At 36.3% G+C, this 25702-nt stretch overlaps 1 protein-coding gene across 1 annotated transcript in view; it reads right to left on the reverse strand.

The window, feature by feature from the left end:
• Positions 1 to 25702, reverse strand: part of SEC63 (SEC63 homolog, protein translocation regulator) — a 61679-nt gene that overhangs the window by 11818 nt on the left and 24159 nt on the right. Inside the window, exons 6-13 of the mRNA XM_061990485.1 lie at positions 23241 to 23299; positions 22456 to 22506; positions 19716 to 19824; positions 16801 to 16895; positions 14046 to 14178; positions 12384 to 12476; positions 3412 to 3566; positions 1575 to 1722 (exon numbers count right to left, since the gene is read on the reverse strand). Of these exons, the coding sequence (XP_061846469.1) occupies positions 1575 to 1722; positions 3412 to 3566; positions 12384 to 12476; positions 14046 to 14178; positions 16801 to 16895; positions 19716 to 19824; positions 22456 to 22506; positions 23241 to 23299 (843 nt within the window). The remainder of the gene's footprint in view (positions 1 to 1574; positions 1723 to 3411; positions 3567 to 12383; positions 12477 to 14045; positions 14179 to 16800; positions 16896 to 19715; positions 19825 to 22455; positions 22507 to 23240; positions 23300 to 25702) is intronic.

Here is a 25702-nt window from a genome sequence, read left to right on the forward strand (position 1 = left end):
GAGGGCTGGTAATTCAGCAAACTATACAAACAGCAACACTGAGTTTGAAATTTCAATTGCATGAAAGTTAGAAAATTCAAAGTTACAGCTGCTGTGGGAACCATAACTCTGTAATATTGTGCATTATATATCAAAGCATAAAACTTCAGAAACTTGAAATACCACATATGACCAAAGGGGCCCTGTTATATTTATACTGGGAACCATAACTTTGATTTTCCTGACTTTCACTTGATTAATAACTCAATTTTAATGCCACATTAACAATCACATATTTAATTCTTTGCCTTCTACTTAAAAAAAAAGCAAAATAAAAGAACAGCAATGATTATTTTAACTAAAACATCAAACGTAAAACCCACAAGCAAGCCATTACAGAGTTTATGTCTCCAGTCTATGAAACTGGAGAATGTCACAGATTGGAGAGGAATAGAGTTGCATCCCAGTCTAGAAATTATATTTTTGTGTGTGTATATATACACATACACACACATAGAGCCTCTCCCCAACAAAGCAAGTTTACTTTTCACTAGTTTTACAAGTTTTCTATAATGGTAATCCTGAGCTAAACAAAAAAGCATCTCCATACCACACCTGAGTATAGTTGTGTGACAGGCTATAGACAAAATATATGAAGGCTATAGACAAAAAAGGGTTACATGCCAAAATATGGGAAGGTACTCCAACAATACTGTGCTACAATAACTCAAGTCTTTTGTTTTTAAAAATATATATAAACAACATTTAGAAATGCCAAGATTAACAGGCATTTGCTTCCTTAATGGGTATTTGCATTAACATTAGCTTCTCAGAGAGCTACACATAAGACAAACTGAAAATCAAGCTCCCCAAACAAGAGATACTATATTTTTAATTTGATTATTGTAACCACAGTAACAATACAAACTAGAAACAAGTATTAGAATCACCTTTCAAATATCTCACATTTACTAACACTAGTCTTCTACAAAGTTAATGAAACAGCAGAACTAATTCACATTCCACTGGAACACTGCCTAACAGGAACTGCATAACAATATACCTAATCTTAGAGAGGAAGAGCATTATACATTCATTCAAACAGCACACACAAAAGGTAGGTAAGGACAGCATGGACGTATTCTGCCAGATATAAAAAAAATCTATACAAGAATTATCATCAAGGAACCTATGAATATTTACTCATTGGGGTCCCCAGCTCAAAATTTCACAAAGGACTCTCCACACTAGAGTAAGTTGAGCATAAATTTTAGAATAAGCACAACTTCCAAAGATAGCTAAGAAAAAAGTAGTCCACATTCCTCGTGATATATTAAATCAATAGATGAAATATCAGAGAAGCTCCTGTAGGAGAAACTACTGCTGGCTTGGGAATCTGAGAAATGTTTGAATATACTTTATCTCCTAAGACCATAAATATCTTGTACAAGAGCATTTCACTCAAAGTAGCACGTCATTTCCAGGCCGTATAAATAACTGAGTTGTGTTTTAGCTTCCTCCAAAAGCTTACTGCCAATAGACTACCAAAATGTCAGAAGAGCAACACATACAGAACAAAAGGACCTCCCACTCACCTTGTGGTTTTATATCCATAGTGACATATGGAAAGCTGCCAAGGACAGCCATAACTTCATCATATTTCTTATCTTCTAGGAAGTGCAGTAAATTGCGACGATCAGAACCTTTCAAACTCACCAAATCTTGAATACTTTTGATTTTATACTGAATTAAAAAAAAAAGTCACATGGTAGCAGACAACACAGTCCACAAATAAACTCTTCATAATATGTCACTAGAGTCCCCACGTTATTAATATATGCATGGCAATTGATTTATTCATATAAAACCCCCATACTTTAGGAAACTAGCAAGCATGTATTTTCAGAAACAAAGAACAAAGAAGGTGCACTCAAACATACTAAACAGGACTGCTTTGAACATTGTCATGTTCCTTACTATATCACTCCTTAGGAACTGGATACATTTCTTATAAAACTATTATTTAAGCCATTTTTTTCAGAAAACTGAGCCAAAATTCTTACTAACCTGGTTCTTTAGAGTACTTCAGCACTTTATTAGCTTTCTTTTGTTTCACATGAAAATGCAAACAAATCTAAAGCTACTCTTTTTAAGATTTGCAGAGCAGAACTCCAAGGACAAAATACATAGATTTGTCCAAACACTTGATTGCCTCACCATTTTAAATGTACAGATTTTATTAAAAACAATGTCATATATCCAATCTAGGGGATGGTACTTTTGAATCCCATACAGACAACCTTAATAAATTGGTCTCTTTGCTCTTTCAGGGGAAGGATTGGTGGGATTACAATATAGTCAAATTCTTGATTGTTGTACTTAGGTATACTTCCTATGTCCAAAAACACATACAAAAAAATCTGGATGCTCCCTGTAGTTTACGACTGGATTAAGAATAGTAAGGAAGATTTACCTACAAGAGAATGACTCTTTGTACAAAGGAAAAGACTATTTAACTATTTGATGAACAAGTATCTTCAAAGGATATTAAAACTAATTCTAATTAATTTAGATTAATTCTAATTCTTTATCTTCACACTAACACAGAAGCCTTTAAACATGCCCTCTAAGGCTGTAGTTAAAGCTAAACAAAACTTTCAGTGGATAAAAATAATATTTTTAAGACTGATGCAAACTAACCATTGTATTAAGACTATAAGAAAGCTCAACAGCTTCTACTAAAAGGTAACTGCTTGTTTCTAATAAAGCATTCTTAGAAAATATAGTACAGTCCAACAACAAGCAGGTTTGAATAAAGTCAGTAAAGCAGTGAAGAAACCTGCAGGTGTTCAGATAAGACTACTCTGTCTTGACCTTAAATTCTACAAATATCAACACTTACACAACTACAGCTATATAGAAAGAGCTTTATAAAGTATCCTCCTTCATACATAAAAGGATCACAAAACCTGAAATACTTCCCATGGTAATTGATTTTTTTTTTTTTTTACTTCTATGAACTCTTCTGTGGTACCTTTCAAATATATTTTCTGTCAAACTAGATTAAGAACGATGTGAAGCCAAATATGCAAAAAAAAAGTCCCAGTAGGATATTCCAGCCACATTCTCGAAAAATATTACATAGGACATAGTGTTCTGTAATAAGAAACTTTGTTTCTTCTGTTTGTGAGGTCATTGAGACTGATATTTTACACCTATGGGATCTGTGACCTCAATTCCCACATCCTAATTGAGATGGACTTAAAAGAAACAAAAGCACATAGATTATCTAAGAAGCATTGTAGTGAATTTCTGAAAAATAAAGATATTTTTATTCTTAATTTACAAATTTGCTTCCTTGTAGGCACATAGGTAAAAGAATTAAGACAAAGTGTTTTAAGAAGTTACCAAGTATCATTTTTAGTTTTATACCTTTTTATGATTGGAGACTCGCCTAAGATTGTCCTCTTCAATGTGAGGCAGCTGTAAAAGGGGAGACTTGAACTGTTGAAGTCCCTGGACTGTCATCTGGGAAAGCTTCATGCAATTTTCCAAAGATCCCAAAGATGGAGCACGGAACTCCCTTTCTTGGGGAGAATGAAACAGATGACATCATTTTTAATTTTTTTTTCTTTTTAGACTTTTACAATGGATACTTGCATTATAGACTACAAAAAACTTTTTTTTCAAGTCAGCCAGGAAAGTGAAAGAGGCATCTTAAAGTGTCCAGCATAATTGACCAGGTAATCTTTTTACTCTCACTGCAGTCACATAGATCAGCAATGATTTTCTTCCTTCTATTTACGTTATCACAGCTGAACACTAAGAAAAGGAAAGATTTCCATCTACCATTGTCTCAGGGAACACCACTGCAGTGTATCTATGCAATTATTATAGATGAAACCTCCACCATTTAAGTTTAAAAAAAAAGTGCTGCATCAAAACCAACTTCTTTTAAATTTATAGGTATTCACACATATGTTGAAAAAGTACACATATGTATATAACATGTTTATCTCTACTTTGTAAGAGTATCACTAAATACAGTTTATCATTACATAACCTTTTGTGACAACAGATTATTTATAAGATTTTCATCTTGAGATATGAACATAAAGGTAGTAGTCTATTACACACAAGAGAAAAATGTAGGTATAATTGAAGCTAAGAAGAGTATATGATATTATGTTAGTAGACAGTAAGAATAACTGTAGAAAAACCAAAGGCATGGCTTTTATACATAAGCCTAAAAGATGTCTGAGCAAACATCTATTTAACTTTTTTAGATGTTACCTACAAAACCTTCAACATTTTAAAGTACAAAAAGGTATACATGCTACATAATCTAAATTATAAGACAGACAAGAAAGTCTCAAGTAGGACAAAGCAAAAGAAATAGTCATTAAATACACTTCATCACATCTGCAAAGAAATGAAAAAAGCAAAGCAGATAGGTTTCCACACACTGCTATTTAGGTTTGCCAGACAACTATCTACTCATAAATGAGACTTCTCAAAGTCCTGTTCAAAGAACTCATTTCAGAATGTCCCTGCAGCTAAAGAGCTGCTACAAGTCCAGTACTGGCAATGTTCAGGTTGCTGTATATATGCTTTACCATGACACAGAAAAATAAGTTAGATCCTCTTCAGAGAGTTAGGAGAAATTTAAGCTTGTTCTGAACTCACAAGTGACACACAAAAGAACTGAAGGCAAATTTAAACACATATTACAGAATGCTTCTGAAATTTATGACACCTGTTACCTTATTTAAGAAACAGTATGTATTTTCCTAATACTTTAAAATCCTTTTTGAGAAACAATAAACCTTGGATTCTCTTACTTTGCATATAATCATAGAAAAGTACATGTGAGTACAAACATCTGTATGTGTACACACACAAATACGTCTACAAACATGCGGATTTGGCCTGGATGTATTTGGCTGGTGTAGGCATATTTGGGACACTATGAGAGGGGCAGAGGCATCTTTCAATAGATTGATTAGATAGATGGTCAGGAGGAATATGCCCACTCTGCTAGGGTTATGTGATCAAGTTTATCACACTATCAAGGTTACTAGATATTTGGATAAAAGACAGCTTGCAAGTTTCACTTGATTTTACAACAGAAGATGAAGAAAGCAATAAATCTGATAAAATACAAATTTGGTATCTTCAGTATGTTTTCTCCCTGCTTTACACCATCATCTTGATGCAAATTTAAAAGGAGCTACTAAGGCATGTTAAACGTACATGAAAGATCACTCCATCACCTCTTGTTCCTCCTGCCCTTCTCCCTCCAAACAGCATGTTTCTTCAATAATTACACCAAGCTACAAATATAATCAACCATCAAATCAAGTTACATGTCAGGACTTTTTTTCAGCCCAGTATATTAGTAAATAGCATGAAGATTATACACATTGCAAAAAGAAAAATAAACACATGAATGAAAGTATCCAGTTAGACATACTGATAAACAGATGTAGCTTCTACATTAAAACAAAGATATCATGGAAAGATTAATCTTCCAACTAACCAGTACAAAATTTACTTTCCATCTTATCTATCTTCCGTCTTCCCTAGGGTTTGGGGTTTTTTTGCCTGCTGCTAAGGAAAGACACAGGATCTTTTTACTTTAAAGAAGAAAAAACAACAAACCTCACACTGCAAATCAAGTTAATAAAAGAATCCTAAATGTCCTCTGACAAACTGTCTTTTGCAGGAAATTCACCAAGAGCTTTCAGAGCACAGAGCACTAGTCAGATGAGAAGTTCTTAAAGCATTGAACTTGGAGACTATTATTTTGGTTACCTGAAAATAACACAGAACTTCATATTCCCTGAGCTTGGATTTGAAGACAGGCAGTATAGCTTTTAACAATGCCCAACTGTCTCCACCATAAAATGAATGCCATTCCTGCACAGATTTTGACAGTCTTTGCTTTTCAAAGTGTGTAAGACAAAGTGATCTTTAATTTAAGGTCACAAAGTAATCCAAAACACAGGACATTGACTGCTTCAATCACAAATTTAGATGCAAATCATAGTTACTTGAAGGAATGGTATACATCTGCAGTTTCCAATCTGAATTAAGTAAAACATTTCGGCTGAATTGACACCTAACCTTTCTGCAGACAGTTACAAGAGCACATTCCCTGGTTTCAGCAGCAAACACTTTGCTTGGCAGGGCAGCTTATGATAGTTAAAAATTATTTCAAAGAAGTCATTAAGATAATTTGGACACACTGATTATTAACTACCAGTTAATCATCACTAAACAACATATGCAAGAAATGGATACCAAAGTATATTTTCAGGGACTTGCATATGAAAAAGTCTCTCAGACTATCAAGCAAGAGAAAGTATCTTTTATTATCCAAAAGGCAGCTAAAAATTGCCACGTTTTCCACCAGGATGGAAAGCATTTAACAGTAACTAAAAACTGACTGGAACAAAACAAAGACAGTATCAGTTTTGTTTTCATTAAAGTAAATTAAAACTATTTTTGCAAATAACAAACCCAAAAAATAACAAATGCAAACTCACCTGAAAAGAAAGATGACTGTTAAAAAAATTACAAGTAACCAGGAATAAATCACTTATGCCAAATCTATACTCATTTTTTCATGACTGTTTCTAATGGGTTTGCTAAGAAAGGTCGTGTCCATGGCTTTTATGGGGATGCACAAGCAGCTATAGGTATCACTTTTTGCTGTCTGGGGAGGCAGGATGCCTGTCCCTGTGACAGGTTTAGGCAGCAGAATTTCATAGATCTCATTCTATGATGTGCTGTTCTTGGTGTTTCTCAGTCTTTCCTGCATCTCCTTCAAGAACAGCTGGTACTGGAGTAGTAGTTGAATACTATAGGGACATTTTTACTAGGAAAACTAAGTGTCAATATTCTGAAGATTCATGAAGGTGCTTTTCTTCAAAAGACTTAATACAAAGTATGCATAAATGGTTGCAGATATTTTTAAGCTAATAATACTTTTTATTTTAAATCAAGATTATTTGAAGGACAAACAAAAGCAGTGCAAAATGAGACTCCTCATCTCACCATCAATTTAGGCTACAAATTAATGTAGGTCTTCTATGTCTTATAAAAATATTCCTTTAGGTAATATTAACATATGCCATCATGTTTGCATTTTCACAGATCAGGACTGCTGAATATCTATGGCTAATTACAGCATGTGAGGATTTTAGGCACCCTGGCAAGGTCAATTTAAGCAAAAATTAGAACTAAACCCCAAACCATCTGTATTTAAGTTTTAAGCTACTTAAAATCATGTTAAGATGACATACTTCAACTAAGCAGTCTCCAAAAAAATCAGTATTTAATCTTACTTGTATCTTTAAAAAAACCCCACACTAAAACAACAAAACACACACCCCAAAACCAAACAATGACACCCTTACAGTTTTCAGTTGTTTCTCAACAGTAGTCAGCAGGTGGACAAAATTCTCTCAAAATATACAGTCATCAAAAATAGGGTCAGCTTTTGAAACATTACAGAAGCAAAAGTGGTGACTTTCCTTTAGATCAAAAACCAATATTCTGAAACAGTTTACCTTCAAATCCTTACATTCATTACCATTGGCCTGATGGACAACTATTTAGTGTTACCTTCTCTTTAATGCTTTGTGGTGAGAGCACTGGCATGGAAGTGAGAGGAAATTTTTTGGTACAAAAGATCAAGAAATACCAAACAAATCCTCAGCTATACCCATGATACACATTTTTTCCAAACCTATAGAAGCAAATTCTACCATTCATACAGCTATAAATTCTCATCTGCTTTCACAGACTCACTGACGTGGAAGGGACCATGATAATCTCCAGAAATTGTTAGTCACCAAGGTTGTTTAGGTTTGGGTTTTAAATAACTATCATTTCCATTTCACATGCAAATGGAAAATTAGTTTGCACTACTTACTACACAAATACTGTTTGGTTTTATTTTAATTTGAGCTAAAATCTAAATTTCCTGGAACTTCAAAACACTTATATTAAGTACACTGCATCTATAAATAACCATTTATCGTAAAATTAAGAAATCTATCTCCATGCAGATACAGAACTAGAGAAGAATACAGCTACTTTCACAGAATTACAGAATAGTATGGGTTGGAAGGGACTTTCAAAGATCATCTAGTCTAATCCCCTTACTCAAGCAGGTGCACCTAGATCGGGTCACATAGAACATGCCTAGGTAGGTTTTGAAAACCTTCAGAGAAGGAGATTTCACACCGTCCCTGGGCAGCCTGTGCCAGGGCTCCCTCACCTGAATAGTAGAGAAGTTTTTCCTTAAGTGGAACTTTTTGTGTTCCATTTTTGTCTGTTACTGCTAGTCCTATCACTGGACACTACAGAAAAAAGTGCCTCCCCATTCCCTTGACATCCACCTTTCAAATACTTCTAAGTATTAATGAGGTCCTGCCTCCTCTTCTCCAGGCTGAACAGCCACAGGTCCCACAGTCTTTCGTCATAAGAAAGATGCTCCAGTCCCCTGATCATCTTGGTAGCCCTATGATGGACTCTCTCCAGAAATTCCCCCTTCCTCTTGAGCTGGGGAGCACAGAACTGGACACAGGACTCCAGATGAGGCCTCACCAGGGCAGAGTAGAGAGGGAGGAGAACCTCCCTCAACTTGCTGGCCACACTCTTCTTGCCCACAAGGGCACATTGCTGTTCATGTTTAGTTTGCTGTGCACCAGGATTCCAAGGTCCCTCTCTGCAGAGCTGCTCTCCAGCAGGTCAATCCCCAGCCTGTACTGTTGCATGAGGTCATTCCTTCCCAGATGCAGGACTCTGCACTTGTCCTTGTTGAACCCCATGAGGTTCCTCTCTGCTCAACTCTCAAGCTGGTCGAGATCCCACTGAATGGCAGCACAGCCTTCTGGGGAATCAGACAGTTCCCCCAGTTTAGTGTCATCAGCCAACTTGCTGAGAGTCACTCATCCAGGTTGTTGATGAAGATGTTGAACAAAATTGGCCCCCGAACTGACCCCTGTGGAACTCCACTGGCCACAGGACTCCAACTTGTCTCAGCTCTGTTGATCATGTGTTCTATAAGGATGTAATGGGAGACAGGTGTCAAAAGCCTTGCTGAATTCAAGGTAGATGACATCTGCTGCTCTCCCCTCACCTAGTCAGCCAGTTATGCCCTCATGGAAGGCTATCAGGTTGGTTAAGCAGGATTTCCCCTTGGGGAATCCACACTGAGTCCCCCTGATAACCATCTTTTCCTTCACATGTTTAGATATGGCATCCAGGATGAGTTATTCCAACACCTTTCCAGGGATGGAGATGAGGCTGACCGGCTTGTAGTTTCCTTTTTTGAAGCCTGTAGTGACATTGGCCTTTCTCCAGCCCTCAGGCAGCTTGCCTGTCCTCAATAATCATTTGAAAATGGAGAGTGGCCTGGAAGTAACATCAGCCAGCTCCCTCAGCACTCGGGAATGCAATCTGTCAGGTCCCATAGGTCCCACAGATTGATACGTGTTAAGTTTGTCCAATACATCTCTAACCCCATGCTCATCCACCAAAGAAAAGTCTTCCATTCTCCAGACTATTCTACTATCCTCCAGGCACTGGGCTTTCCAAGGGCAGGCCTTGGCAGTGAAGACTAAGGCAAAGAAGGCCTTCAGTAGTTCCTCCTTCTCTGCATCCTCTGTCGCTAGGGCATCCTCCTCAACCATTAGTGGGTTCACATTCTCCTATTCCTATTGCTGCTGATGTATTTGAAAAAAGCCCTTTATATCCTTTACTTCCTCTGCCAGGTTTCATTCTAAAAGGGCTTTGGCCTTCCTGCTTCATCCCTGCATACTCTGGCAACGTTCCTACCCTCCTTCCAAGCAATCAGGCCCTTTTTCCACCTCACATAGATTTCTTTCTTCTCCTTGATGTGATTTCAGCAGTTCTCTTTTCATCCATGTAGGTCTCTGGTCTCCTCTTCCTGATTTTCTACATGTGAGGACACATCATTCTTGGGCTTGGAGGAAGTGGCGCTTAAAGATAGACCAGTTTTCTTGGATACTCCTACCATCTAGAATCATGTCCCATGAGATTCTTTCCAGCATGTCTTTGAAGAGGCCAAAGTCAGCTCACCTGAAGTCCATTCAGGGTCACAACACAGCTTGGCTTCCTGCTTACTCCACACAGCATCTCAGACTCCACTGTCTTATGGTCACTGCAGCCAAGGTTGCCTCCAACATCCTCAACCAGACCTTCTCTATTTGTCAGCACAAAGTCCAGCAGCATGCCTCTCCTTGTTGACTTCTCGGCCAATTGTGAGAGAAACTTGTCACCAACATTCTGTAGGAACCTCCTAGACTGTGTGTGTTTGTCTGAGTGGCTTTGCCAGCAAATATCATGGTGATGATATGATCAGAGATGATGATCATGATGATCAGAGACTGTGACCATGAGGCAGCTCTCAACTGTTTGTAGAAGGCCTTGTCCACTTTCTTTTCCTGATCAGCTGGCCTACAGTAAACTCCCACAATATTACTCACACTACCCTGCCCCTTAATTCTCGTCCATAAGCATTCAACTTGCCCCTGACCCCTGCCCCCACAGAGCACCATGCACTTTATTTGCTATCTCACATAGACAACAACTCCACCCCCTTGCCTTCTTTGTCTGTCTTTCCTAAACAACAAATGGCCATTCATGGCTGTGCTCCAGTCATGGGAGCTGTCCCACCATGTCTCTAATTGCAGTGAGATCATGGCTCTGCATCCTCACCCACATCTCCAGTTTCACCTGCTTATTCCCTAGGCTGTGTGCATTGGTGTACAGGCAATGCAGGGGCTTACTTGAGCAGACAGGTCATTCAAGTTTTAAGTATATCATATACTCTGTTAAGTGTCTTATTTCAGCTTTTACACAAAGAGCTAAAGGTGGTTTTCATTTGTCAAAGACAACTAGTTCTGTTGCATAAAAAGGCTTCTAGCTGTATTATTTTGGTTTCACTTTGCACAAAAGAAAACAAGTATTTGCTAGTAGACTAACAGGCCATCTTAAAAGACATCTGTCAGAGGTTTGAAGTATTGTTATTTTTAGTAACTATCCAGAAAGAAAGACATAGCTACATTTGGCATACACAAGGGCTTATAAACAAGTAAAAAGACATCTTAATTCAACTGCTTTTCATAATTAGCTATGATATGCAGACTTGATCTTGCTGAGCTACCAAAATGTTAAAAAAAATAAAAACTACCCACACTTCCAAAATAGCTACTTACCTCTTTATGAATTATTAAACTATTAATTTAAAGCTTCACAGCATATGTTTGCAACTGTTACAGTGCTAGTCTGCAGAATATTCATAAAATCATATTCACCACTGAGCTCTTAATATGACACTCATTACCAAATATAATCTAGCATTAGGTGATGATCACTTCTACAATGAAAAATACTGCTACTGTTTAGTTTCATGTTTCAAGTTTTCTCCTCAGTCTTAGACTGGTAAAGCCGTCAGGATTTTAAAAAGAACTGGAAATATACTTAATATTTCTTTCTAAAATAGGGCACATAAGCCAGCATACAACATCCTTACCTGCTCACAACCCACTCCCCTCATAATTCATTTAGCTATGGAGTACAATTTCCAGCATCACTTGTGATAGTGTTAGGAAAGATCTTCCCCAAAACTCTTTTTGTTATGAGGCTATCAATGTTGATTAAAGGAGTTTTGGTCTAGTAAAGATCAACCAATAAGTATTATCTGATAGCAAACAAAATGGTCATCAGTTTGTCACAAAAAAAATCTTGCCTACGTTTGTTGCAATAAAGGAATGAGGTCTGAGTCTTTGTTTCTTCACAGTGCAACTAACCATCTTCATTGCTATTGCCTTTTTGCAGTAAAAATAAAAAGCTTAATTGTTACATTTCAATTAAACTGCAATTTCTACAACCCCTACAAGTCCAGGAAAAGGAAAAAAAAAAAAAACTATATAGGCTAAAAAGCAGAGGATGCTGAAACAGAGAAATAGGAACAGCATACAAAGAAGTGGCGACAAAGAAATGATACAAGAAACAAGTGACACACAGGAGAGGAAGAACCATAAAAGTGAAAATGAAAAGATGCACAACATTTAATTTGTCTTATACTAAGCACTTTGCTACTGGACACAGATCAGATCTTTAAGAAAAGGTTTCAATCGCTTTTAAGGACAAACTTTTAATTGCAAAAAATAGAAGTTGAACACACATACTCAGGATTTCAGAGTACAGCTCGGTAGGAGCAGCAGTATTTCAATCCTCATTACAGTGAAAAGAGCAAAAGTGTATTTAGGCATTTCTAAATACAATAGGTTACATGTCCCACAAGAACAACGGACTTAATGAAGAATCATATTTACTAGTTTTAATTATACAGTTTCTTTTCTTACCTTCCCGGCTTCGAGCCATTATTATTAGTTGGCAGATAACATTAATCATTTCTTGAAGTAGTGCAGGGCTCTTTTTCAGGATAAACTGCTGATCTGCAAGACATAACTGGCTGCAATTATGCTGCACTTCTATTAGGAAAAAGAGGAGAGTATTTACATAAACTGGACATTTAATGGTGTAGTCTTCATTTTTATTCATTCTTGTATTATTGAAAACATCTCCTCACTGTCATTGACACATCCATCTGTTACAGTTACTAACGAAACAGGAGAAGGGAACACTAATTTTGTATACCAGACCAGCAGTTTCCCCACCAAATGAAATAGTACTTATTGGATCCATCTGAAAAACAAGCAACAGGATGGCATGGATAACTTAACAGCCTTATTAAAATAGCTTGAATTCTTCATGCAACCAGAGGTTTAAAAAAAAAAAAGGGAATTTAGTGGAACAGCAGTTTTGGGAAAAACATTACTTGTAAAGTACTAACCTCTTCTGAACACAGATCTGTAAAGTTCTAAGTACAAACAGTAATTAAGTAGCAAATAAGATAAGAGATTTTTAGTTACTATTTAAAACTGATTATTTTTCTCTTGAAAGAAAATTAGAGAAATTGAACCAAAGCATCTTCACTGTTTTGTTGTTTGGTTTTTGTTGTTTTTTTTCTAAATTTGCATTAAAATAAAGAACATCTCCAGTTTGCTGGCCAGCCTAAGAAACCATGAGTTTCATGGTTGAAACTTAGAACTGCACCTAGAAATACTTCAGTTTGCACATTTTCTTACTTCCTCCAGTTTCTTTCTTCCTTGTGAGGAAAGGCAGTGGGAACTGGGGCTGTTTAGAGAAGAGAAGACTGAGGAGGGATCTCATTGATATTTACAAGTATAAAAATGGTAGGTGTCAGGAGGTTGGAGCATCCCTTTTTTCTATAGTAGCTAATAACAGGACATGGGGTAATGAAATGAATCTGGAACAGAAAAAGTTCCATTTAAACATGAGAAAACAAAAATCTATTTCACTGTGAGGGGCAGAGAGCACTGGCAAGGCTGCCCAGGGAGGTTGTGGAGTCTCCTTCCTTGGAGATCTTCAAGACCCACCTGGACATATTCCTGTGCAATCTGATCTATGTGAACCTGCTTCTGCAGAGGGGTTGGACTAGGTGATCTCTAAAGGTCCCTTCCAACTCCTACCATTCTGTGATATTTATAGGATGAAAAAAAATGGCAAGACACAAACTGAAGCTCATGTGAAACCGACATTTTAACTTCTAATCTTGTCATCTTCACTTCACATAGTGGGCTAAAAATTCAAAAACAAACAATCATGCATGGAAATGTTAGAGACAAATATTACGCCTATCTTGGATTTCTTTATTCTAGAAAGTAAACATACTTCACATGTTTAACTCAAAGAGAAGGGAAATTGAGCATTTGCAGACAAAAATAATTAAACAGTAGGAGACCAGTATTATAGGGCTGTCAAGAGAATGGGTAAATGCTAAGTAAATGTTTTTAAAGTGTTAAAGTTGAAAAACTAAGTGCACTGGACAGAGATTACTGAGCAGAGATCCATGCAACTCTAATGGACATGAATTAGGAGTACTGAAGCATGCAACATGTTGCTCTGTTTCCAACAATATTCATTAGGGGAGATGCCATTACCTTCTTCAAGGACCTCAGGAACTTTCATCCTGGCAAGATGAGTCAATAGCAGAACTCTGGCTTTCAGGCTGTAAGGGCAGGTAAGTGGAGGCTCATTCTTCTTTAAATTTATGCCACCAATTTCTCTGATTAGCTAAAACAAGATAGTTAAAACACAAATAGCTGTTTTGGTGATAAAGAGAAACAAATACAGGAAGAGAACAGCTTACAAGGAAAAAAGTTACATTCACAAAAGTTACATTCACAAAAGCCAGTCTTTTAGTAACTTTTCAGGGAAAAGTTCTGTAGAGATGAACATAAGCCATTTTATTCATAATCCAGCTCCAAAAAGTCAAAAGGTGCCTTGTTTCAAATGGAAGTGAGGGGATGAAGTAAAGATTTGCACACAAGAAGCTTGCCTTGAATAGCACTGAGTAAATGTGTGTTGACATATATTTTTAAAATCTGGTTTTATTGCTAAAGTATACTGGATTCAACTAAGGTATTTACATTAAAGTCTATGCACTAGCAGCAACAGCATCTTGAGACCTTCCACCTGTATAAGACTCAGACAGGTTCCTCAAAAATAGTCCCAGGTATCACAGGAAAGAGGGTTATAAGCCTGAATCTCCTGGTAGGCTGAAGATTAAGTATTTTATTTTATAAACAGCACCAACTTAAAACAAGCACAGTGTTCTTTATTCAAGATCTTTCTTGATCCTGACTAGACCAAGATGCACAGGTCAAACAGGTCTCTCTTACCTGAATTTGTTGAAGACCCTGGAGAGAGAGCCTGCAAAGCTAAGGAACTGAAGCTCATAGTTTGTAAGAATCAATACATGGCCCAGAAGCTTCACTTATTAGGTCAACAAGTCACCTCAGGAGAGGCTGAAATTCCAAAATCTCCAGCCACAAGAGGAAGTCAGGATATCAACAACCAGGCTACGCTGACCTTTAGCCAAGTCTTCCCCTACACTTGAAAAAAGATCTTCTAGTAAGAAGCTCCTTATAAGCACAGTCTGGTACAACACCAGACCAAAACCAGTAAAACTTTGATAAGAAAACTTGTAAGAAGTATAGATACTGGGTTTATGATATAACAGTGAAATAAAAATGAGAACAATGATCATGGCCCCAAAAGCAGGATACACTCTAAAGTTATTAATAATATCCTTCTGTATTGATGCTTTGGAGACTTTTACTGCCATATACTCAGAAAAAAAAAAAAAAAAAAGAACAGATGCCACTGATTACTGTACCTTTAGAAATGAAACAAAATTCAATAGTATAAAATGCAAGTTCATGCACTCCCATGCTAACAAGAACTGCAGTTTGAAGATGGGAGTTTGTTAACTGGAAAAGAGGTATAATAAAACAAGAGAAATATAGAAAACTTAAGAGATCCCACACTAGTTGTATTAAACCATCACATAGAAAAACTCAGGGAAAACAATATGTTGAAAGTTATTCCCTGCAGAAATACAGGAATAGCAGTGCCACTGACTAAGGCACTACTAAGACTAAATAATGTAAAACTCAGAAATCTTTGAACTGGGAACAGTACTCTGTTCAGCATGTAGCAGGATGAGGTCTTTTGGGATAGAGGTGATTAAAAGACAACAGCTTTTCTAGTTTAGTAAAATAAAGACACGAAGAGAACAAATGAGCTAATGTTCCTGTCTGTAAATGCATTAAGGACACAACAAGAACAATTTTTATTCTTGAGTCTAAATGACAAAAGATATGGATATAAATTGGTCACAAACAATTCTGAACCACTGGAACAAGTAGTTCTGGAACTGCTTCTCCATAAGATATGGTTACAGAAGGACTGCCTTTTAAGTAAAGAATGATTAAATGTGAAGGACTTGCACAATGTCAATGCTTGCAACAGCATGGGAGAAGAACTGATGATCACGGTGATATTTTCCAGTTATTTGCTACTACTGATGAAAAACCTCACCTAACTATAACTCCTTCTCCTAAACTACACACGATGATAAAGAATTTGTAAGAGACAATTACATGAAGAGGTATCTCAGTCTATTTTATGTTTAGGACACAAAATCACGTTTGAGACTTGAAAATTTGATTGTGTGCATGCAAAGGTTAAGCCTGTGAGACTATTCCCATCATTTTGCAAACCTGAAACATTTTCATTGGAGCACTGTGCTTTAAATTTCTTAAAAATAAAGTATTAGTTTCTAATAAGACTTCCTAAAACTCTGCTAGCAATAATTATTTGCCACTGTATACACTATGGCATCTCTGTTGGGAAGACTGAGTGGAAACAAAACTAAAAGGCAACCAGAAGGGAAACATACACTCATAAAGGAACCTTTGTATAACTTTGGCAATACTAATTCAGACATCAGATAATTTTCTTTCGGTATTAATATACTTAACCAGGTCTGTGCCCATGATTGGAAAGAACTTTATCAAATGGTGATTCACCTCCTTATATCAATACTCAAAATTTATAAGGACTGACATTCTAATTCCCTAGTTTACCCCTTCCAAAAAAACCAACCCAGCAGTCTGCATACTAAGCTGACCCCACTTAAGCTAAGCATTACCACCTATTAATGTTCCCATTTCTTTACAAAAAACTATTAAATCTAGCTTTTTATTCCCATTTCTGAAGGGATATGTCACACCTCAACAAAATAGATGCCTTGAGAACATGAATTCTGTCAGCTGGTCGCCCAGAAGTGCCTTCTCTCTCTCCCCTTGAAGAAGACAAATTATTTATAAAACATTTCTTGATATAACTAACCTGTGGTATTTGAATGTTGTCTGCTGGTCTGCTCGTAGCATCTTTATTGTACTGAGGATCAAATTCAGATGCCCCTGCTAAGACCATGATTAGCCCTGTAAAGATAGTTGGAGGTAGACAAAGGAAAAAGTCAGCAACATCCTATATCACTGAGTGATTTCTTCAGAACACTCAGCCATAAAACTTATTCACACTCTTCCCCCAAAAGCCATGAATATCCATGTGTTCTGTTCAGTAGATCAGTTACTACTGCCATAGGGCAAAGGAGGCAATAAACAATGCCTGGCACAAGACAAAATAGATCAAGGCTCCATTTTGCATGGCATCAAATCCAGCACTTGACTCTAAACATCTTCAGAAAAACATAGTTAGGCCTGACAGACATAACTGCACAGCAGTCTGACTATTTCCACATGCTCACAAAACCATTCCTCTCAGCAATTCATGTGCCTGCAGCATCATCACAATGTGCATACTGGAGGAGGTGGGAAGGATAAAATTGCAACTCAATTTCCTATTCAGTCAGCATCAAAAATTCACCAAAAAAAATTATTAGAAAAGCAGTTGAATAAATAGCCCTGCAGACACCCATGAAGATGATGGGCTACTTCTTTCCCAATGTGATTACGAAAATCCATACTACCTTACAGTATTCTGTCGTGCAATTAAGACGAAAGACCTACACAATGGGATATTTTAGTTCCATTATGAGCTTTCTGCTCATTAATGTATCAGACCCCTCAGCCACAGATAGTAAGAGAAAGTTAATCCCATCATTTGCTCCAGTTAAAATAACTTCTTTAGCAATAGTTACTCATTCTTAAATTTTGAGCAAGTTCTCTTTTGAATAGGTCAAGGGTTTTCTTACCTACTTGCAGTGCTCAGTGAATTCCAACTACTAACAACCAGTCAAGCTCCCTGATAATCCATTTTAGTTTCCATTCTCAATTATCTGTTTACTTTCTGAACAGAGCACATCAAAGTTTCAGACAATTCTAAATACTTTACTATTATTGAAGATCAACAACTGCAGATCTTCAGGAAAGGAAGTTTAAAAAAACTCTTTCATCCTAAAGCCTAAAAAAATCCCAACCACCTAAAACAAGCCAAGTGACGAAATTTGTCTCACCACTTCCCTAGACTAGTTTGACTACATTTGTCCAGGCTTAAGCCTTCAGTTTTGGCATTGGTATCATAACTGAAGAATTCACAATCAAGTAAAAGCCTTACTTGATCTCTGTGTGGTTTGTCCAAGTCACCTCAGCTGCACCTCATTTTTTACTCATATTGTACAACAGACTCTGGTGGAAAAACACCTGACCTCTCTCTGAACCCAGGAATCTCTGAATGCATTAAGTCCTTAAATAAGGGCACATGAACTTAGGGTTAACTTTTAAACTCACCTGTAGGAGACACAAGGCAAACCTCAAAGCTATGGATCTTACCCAAGGTTCATCATGAAATAATCTACTATTGAGAAAGAAAATACTGGGTTTGCAGTGACCTCCCTGAACTTCTAAAAAAGTCCCACCTACTCTCCTCATTCTTCCTTCCTCCCTCTCCAAATAGCTAGGTGAGAAAAGTGTAAGAGTATGACAAGTTGGACAGCATAAAGTGATCTGAATTAATCTCCCACACAAATCCACATGTGCTGAGACACGTATGTAAAGCTAATGTACTCTGTACTCATATCTCCTAGACCTCTTGGATTACCTGTGAAGCATTTTTCTTCAGTAGGAAAACAGCAGATGATTCCAGAAATCTTACAGCAAATCTCAAGTACACATGCAGTGCAATTCCAAGGATCAAGAGAATATATTTATGAATCCTTTTTAGAGAGTTTGAGGACTTTCTTTATTCTCTTTTTCAATTGCTCTGAACATGAAATCTAGTAAAATCCAATCTAGAACTAACTAGTGCCATTTTAACTCTTCAGACTCATGCCAACCTCCAAATAGAAAGACTCATAGAATCATAGAATGGTAGGGGTTGGAAGGGACCTTTAGAGATCATCTAGTCCAACACCCCTGCAGAAGCAGGTTCACCTAGACCAGGTCGCATAGAAACGTGTCCAGGCAGGTCTTGAAGACCTCCAAGGAAGGAGGCTCCACAATCCCCCCGGGCAGCCTATGCCAGGGCTCCCTCACCCAAACAGTGAAATAGTTTTTTCTTATATTTAACTGGAACTGTTTGTGTTCCAGTTTAATTCCATTACCCCTTGTCCTGTTGCTAGATACAACAGAAAAAAGGGATGTCCCAACCTCCTGACACCCACCATTTAGATATTTGTAAATGTTAACAAGATCTCCCCTCAATCTCCTTTCTCCAGACTAAACAGCCCCAAAGATCTAATTCTGCACCAACATACAGCATCTCCAGGAAAAGGGAACTCGATTTCTTTAAAAGTGAGCAAACAAGAAAAATAACTATATTGAAAACTAAAAAAAAAAAAAAGTAACATGAAATTGATAGCGAGCACAATTCTCAAACAGAAACTTGGCTTTAATAAGTAAGACTAAGAACCAGAAATGCTATTTCATTCTTTACTGATACAAAAATTTTACTGTAGCCTCTAGAACAAAGCCTATATTATTACACTAACAGAAGAAAACATGTAGATAGAGACTCCTAGTTAGCAACATAGTAATTTGGGACTACAGGCAGTTCAGCATGTTTTTCCCAACATAAAATCTTTTTTTTTTTTCAATGTATAGACAGACATAGATCTATGTAAGTTCTCCTCTGAAATACTTAAGTCTCCTTACAAACTAATCTTTACCTGCAACAAAAGAAAGTTTTTTTAAAAAGAAACCATTCTTAAAAGTACCACAAACATTATTTTAACTCCATCTTAACATCAGCAGATCAGCGTTTCCAGATGAACACATCAACACTTCAAGATGTCTTTTACTTACTTTTCATGTCCATGTTCCGTGTTTTATAAACAAAATAGGTATATATTTGAGTTGTCCGAATGAGAATCTGATCTCCACTATATCGTATTGATCGGTACCACCAGGAGCCCTGAGACATTTAAGAAGAAGAAAATGACATCAGCTATGATGAAGCATTGAAACAGCTATGCTGGATCACCTCATTGTCTGTTCACAACCAGGAAACTCAGCTCAGTTATTTTACTTATGTTAATGTCAACCGAATCTTAGAAAGGAGACAAAACCAAAAAATATTTTATGACAAATTTTGAAATCACACCAATGCACTAATCTCAAAGAACCTGATGACAAAGCCAAAAAGGACTATCTCTAACCCACAATTCCCCCTAGCATATGTAAACATATGTACATACTGCTTTGTTTATTTTTGGCATTATTTAGTGAATCCATTGGATTTACCACTTTCTATATACATGGCAACTCCTTACTGTGCAACACAGCATTCAAATCAAATTCAGTTTAGGCAGATCAAGGCCAAGTCACATCAAGATAAAATATTTCTTTCCTTTTAAGAAAATTAGCAAAAAGAAAAAATTTCAGTCATCTGATCAGGAGATACTTTTCAGAAGGGGAATCTGGAAGTGGTCCAGTGCCCTTGCTGCAAATTTTTTCAGAGTTAAGCCACACACCTTTAGGTTGACAAAAAACATTTTCCAAACCTGCAGAAACACTCTAATAATTCTCTCATTACATGAGATACTTCAAATTCTGGAACTCACTGTACAGTGATTGTTCTCTGTAACATATTTTAAGCAAAACGGTGTGCTGGCTTATAAACTGAGGTATGCTTATACTCTATATATTACAGAGAAATAACTAACACAATAACTAATCACTAACACAAGAAAAAACATTCAAGACACCTCAATCTATTGTAAAGTTTATCATAAGTGAAAATTAACAAGCAGTAAAGTAGTGATGCATAATATTAATAATTTAATAGGCAACAGTGTAAATTCCTGTACTACAGCAAGAAATCTGTAATTTTCTGAACTATTTGAGAAATGGTCTAGGACTGGTTTCCAATAATTTTTAATAAATTGTTTGATTCTTCCATTAAAACATGAATCCTGACAGGAAATAGTTGGCAACTTTTTAAAAAGTTTTTCTGTAGAAAACAATCAGATTATAATTCATAGTTACTAAATTAATATTGTTATTATATTTATAGTTTTGTTTATATAATTATATAAAAATATATTCTTGATCTGTCTCTTTATATTTCTTTATATATTAATATATATTTCCTATTATTATATTTATTATATTTATATAAAAATAATTATAGCCAGTCCAAATCTATGTGAAAGACTTCCCAAACTGCTTTTGTAGATACAGCTTGTCTCTTGCCCCACGTACAGGACATTTTATAGGTCAGTGTAGGTCTAGGAATAACTACATATTTTCTTTTTTTCTGAATCCTTGATCTGAATATTCAAAAGGTGGAATCAGCCTTACTTTATTTTCCATGCCTATCTCAGATATGGGATGACTACACTGTAGTTAACTTCAGCTTCTTTATTGATTCATAAAAGAAAAACAGGCCCATTAAAAGCATGAATCATCTTGAGAATGAAATGATAAAATAACTTGCTTCATAAAAATGACTATTCCTCTTCACTGACTGTAAAAGAAATTTACAGTGACATGTCTGAGTGCAGAAATCTATATCTGGCATAGGGGCAAGAGAAGGTAGATGGGGTTTTTTTTCTGCTCAGAACATTTCTTTGTAACAACAGAAAGGATGTTTACTTTCATTTGAGCTATGACAAAGCTGGTACAAATCACTAAGAGTACAGGTACATAAAAAAACATCAACAGACACCAACTGAAACCTAAAAGATGGGAAAAACACACAGACATCGTACATTGGATTTTAGACTTTTTATTCAACAACTTGTTGAAATTACCACATTTCATATTCTACACTAAATCAACTATATAGAGATTCTCAAAGAGAAGGGATAATGCCTGGCTGAGCCCCTGCACACAGAGGTTCAAATGTCTGCAAAGACCTCATAATGCTTTCAGAAATGAAAATTTTCTTCCCAAGAGTATGCAGGTTTCTGGATATCAGTTTTATGAGTCCTTCTTCACAGCATACTCCAAATGCACCATCACCGGGTAAGGGACATTGTTCAAAAGCAATACCATAGGGCAAACTCAAGCCCTGCAATACCACTCACGTAGCAATTTATTCCTCCTCGCACAAAGAAATCTCAAGGGCAGACTTGAAATACATAGTGTATTGAAGACCAATAAAAATTGAAGTTATGAAAACAAAGGCAGACAGAAGAAACCAAATCAACGACCTGTTCCACATACAGTAATCACTCTAGTACAACCAGCTACAGATATCTCAATCTTGCCTCTACAGTAACACCACTGAATATACTCTTGAGTTCATCACATCATTTTCATGTGATGAAAGACAAAATCTATAACTCAATCTAACTCTTGTTGATTGCTAGTATTTTCCCTACAGCCCTCTCTCTATTGTGACACTGTGGTTTTCTGGAAATTCTACAGCAGTTACACTTTTTCCACAATAAAACAAAACACCTACATTTAAAGGAAAACAAAAGCTCACTTGTTCACTCCCTCCATGAAAACGAAGAACAAGCAGCTGTTACTTATGTCTATGAAAGCTTTGTTTACAGCTTGGTTACAGAGAGTAGAATATTAATCAGATAATACTTACCACAACAACTGGCAGAATAACCATAAATGCTAATCCATATACAAGCAAAACCTACAGAAAAAATACGAAACACACCACATTACATACTTCAGTTACTTAATACCATTCTTGTTTAATCTTTATTCTAAAATGCAGTCATGTATTATCACTACAAGCATACTACAAGTTAATGTGAGCTTATAGTGTAATACCTGCACTATTTCTGAAGAACAGCTTACAATATAATCAGTTGGGTAGGGCATAAGTAAGGAGTATCACTTTAGTGTAAGTAATCTTTTAAATCATCCACACATTGTCTCAAGTAGGTTTTATTTAATAATTAAAGAGTTGGCAGCTGAACTGTGATACAGCGGACAGAGATGATTACCACATTAAAAGAAATCACACAGGTAAGCCAAATACCATGCAGAGAGATAAATGCAACAGAAAGAACATTTAGACACCATATGATTATGCAAACCACATGGAAGTACAGAAATCTAGCAAACAGTTTTATATATGTTTCTTTGCAACAGCAAACACACTTTGTAGCCAGGGTGATGACAGTACCACCTCATTATCATTGCAATGAGGTCCTTCCATATCAACACAATACTCTCAAACATTAGATTTAAGCTATTCCAATCACTTTTGGCTACCGAAATTCACTTTGTAGTTGTGCATTTGGACTACAGTATTATTAACATATGTTTTGATTACAATGTAACATATTAAGCACAAACATTTTAAGGTTAAGACTTGAAAGTTCACCTTAAAAGCTTGAGCTAATAATTAAGTTCACTCACCAAAATGGAATTTTTCTGATCCACAATCCAAGCTGGCAAAGCTATACCAAAGCTTGTAGCTGTAGAATGAAAGAAATGAAATCCACTGTAAGATATTAAGAAACTGTTTTAAAACCACATTAAGTCTACAAACAAACAAAAAATACCACCCAGCCACCATCCCACAAAAAAAAAAATCTGTTTATTATATCACTTCAATAAGTAAAAAATCAAAAAGCACAAATTAGAAATACACTCAAATATTAAATGAAATAACAAGACTTAAATTAAACATCTGAATTATCAAATACTTTAACTGTAAGTAAAAAGATATGCAAGGTTTATTAATACATTAAAAAAATATTTCAGATGGAAATATTTATGAGATTTGCCTTGCATTGTTTTCAGCTGTTAAAACAGTTTATTAAGCACATGAACTGCAAGGAAATTGTTTGAGCAAACAAGTTCTATTGAAAAAAGTTTTATTAGTTTGTAACTTTTGGAATGTGTTCTAAGCTGTAAATTGTAAAAATATAACACTCTGCCAATTCAGATTTCTATGTGATTGGTAAGAAAGGAATACTCTTCAATTCAAAAGGAATTAGGCCATAGAAATAAAATGCATGATTCTCTAACAGTAACATCTACAATACACAGATATAAATGGAGAATAGCATAAAATAGCTTGTCTTCAGATATTTCAGTGGCAAGAAATTGAACTTCAGAAACACTACCAATAGTAACATTAAAGTTCTAGGAAATCAAGAAAAGAAAAAGAGAGTTACAAATTTCTAGGCGTGCCTAAAAGAAAAGAAAACCAAAAACCATATTTTTCTTCTTCTCTTCTACTATCTGGTATTAACGAGGAGTACTTCCTTAAACACAGACTACGATTCCTTATGTACTTAGATACTACTCTGATACCATCTACAACTGATGGTAACTGCTCATCCGAACTGATGGCTGTCATGCACAAGCCCAACATGACTTCCATGTAGTTAAATTGGAAACTACTATTTGTTGAGACTCAAATTAAACATATGACCAACTTGACCATAGCTCAAGCTTAGGACTTCAACAGAACAATGTCCAGTGAATTTACCACATTAAGTTATAGAAAATGCCCTGCTCTGGAGAAGAGTCTTGAGACATTCCTCTATTTGTTAACAAATATGGATTTTTAGAACCATCTACTAAAAACATAATCTTTTATTGGTAGTATCAATTCCAGTTCCCCACAATATTTTTGACCTTTTAGGATTGCAGTTTCAAATTGTTCCAGGAATAGAAGTAGTTCAGTACAAAACTTCTTGTCTTCTGGTCTAACAGTCTCCTTGCTTACATCCACAATCACTAAGCTGAAGCAATAGCAAATACCATGAAGACATGAAGACCAACTACTAGAACCACCTTATATTATTAAAAGCATATGTTTTTACTCTCCAGATCCTCTCATCTGCTTTTAAAGACTCTTCAAATTATTTTGCATATTCAGTGTTTTACTTCAATAAAGAAGCAAGTCAGGCTGAAGAAAGTCTTCTTTGCTTGCCTCTAACCTCTATGCTGCTCTAACTGGAGAGAGGAATATTGCTCACTATTCCTTTGTGCTGGACACATTGGGTAGGATGCACTTCATTTAAGTTTGCTAGATATGTCCAGCTCCAGACGTGCTCCATCTCAACCCAGAATATATCTATAAAAGGGACTGTCCCCATTCTCTGGCTACATAGAACTAAAAAAAAAAAAAAAAAAAGTACATAGCTTGGATGCAGATATTTACACTACAAGTGTTTAAATGAATAGAAGATGAATTTCACTAAATTAGAAAGCTCATCACACTTCAGTTTGCAACAAGGTTACAGAACACAGGATGGGAGTGAAAATTTCAGGCTTCTTCCCAACCTTCAGATGAAGCAATGATGAGAGATCTAGAAGCAAAGCAGAGAACTTCAACACCACCGTTGTCTGAGCGTGGATTTCAAAAGAGTAGGTAGCTTCACACTGATAGTAAGAACTGCTGCTCTGCCAAAGAATCACTCCATTTCACATTTCAGGAACGGAGAGCTTAAGTTTGTGAGAGCAACCTCTGAGCCAACTGCATAAGAGATGAGTTTTCTTTTGAAGCTTCAGATCCATTCAAGGACATTGACACACTGCCTAACTTGAAATCCTGTGCCTTGGCAACACTCAGTAGCTCATGGACGCAAAAAAAAAGAAAAAAAACCCAAAACCCACACAAACACCAGTTTTGCATCAGGAAAGGTCCTAGGAAAAAAAGCTAGTTGTGCATATATCAGACTAAAATCTACAGTATCATTTTGCTGATATTGTGACAGTCTTTCTGAAGCAAGATCTATTTATATTTTGCAGTAAGAGGGACACAGTCCTCCTACTTGCCGGGCTAGGAAACCAAGAGAAGCTTTGAGCTGAAAAAATTTGCTATGCTATAAAACACAGTGGTTAAAGAAACGGAACCACCACCT

The sequence above is a fragment of the Colius striatus genome, chromosome 2 (genome assembly GCF_028858725.1).
Source record: "Colius striatus isolate bColStr4 chromosome 2, bColStr4.1.hap1, whole genome shotgun sequence".
Lineage (NCBI taxonomy): Eukaryota > Metazoa > Chordata > Aves > Coliiformes > Coliidae > Colius > Colius striatus.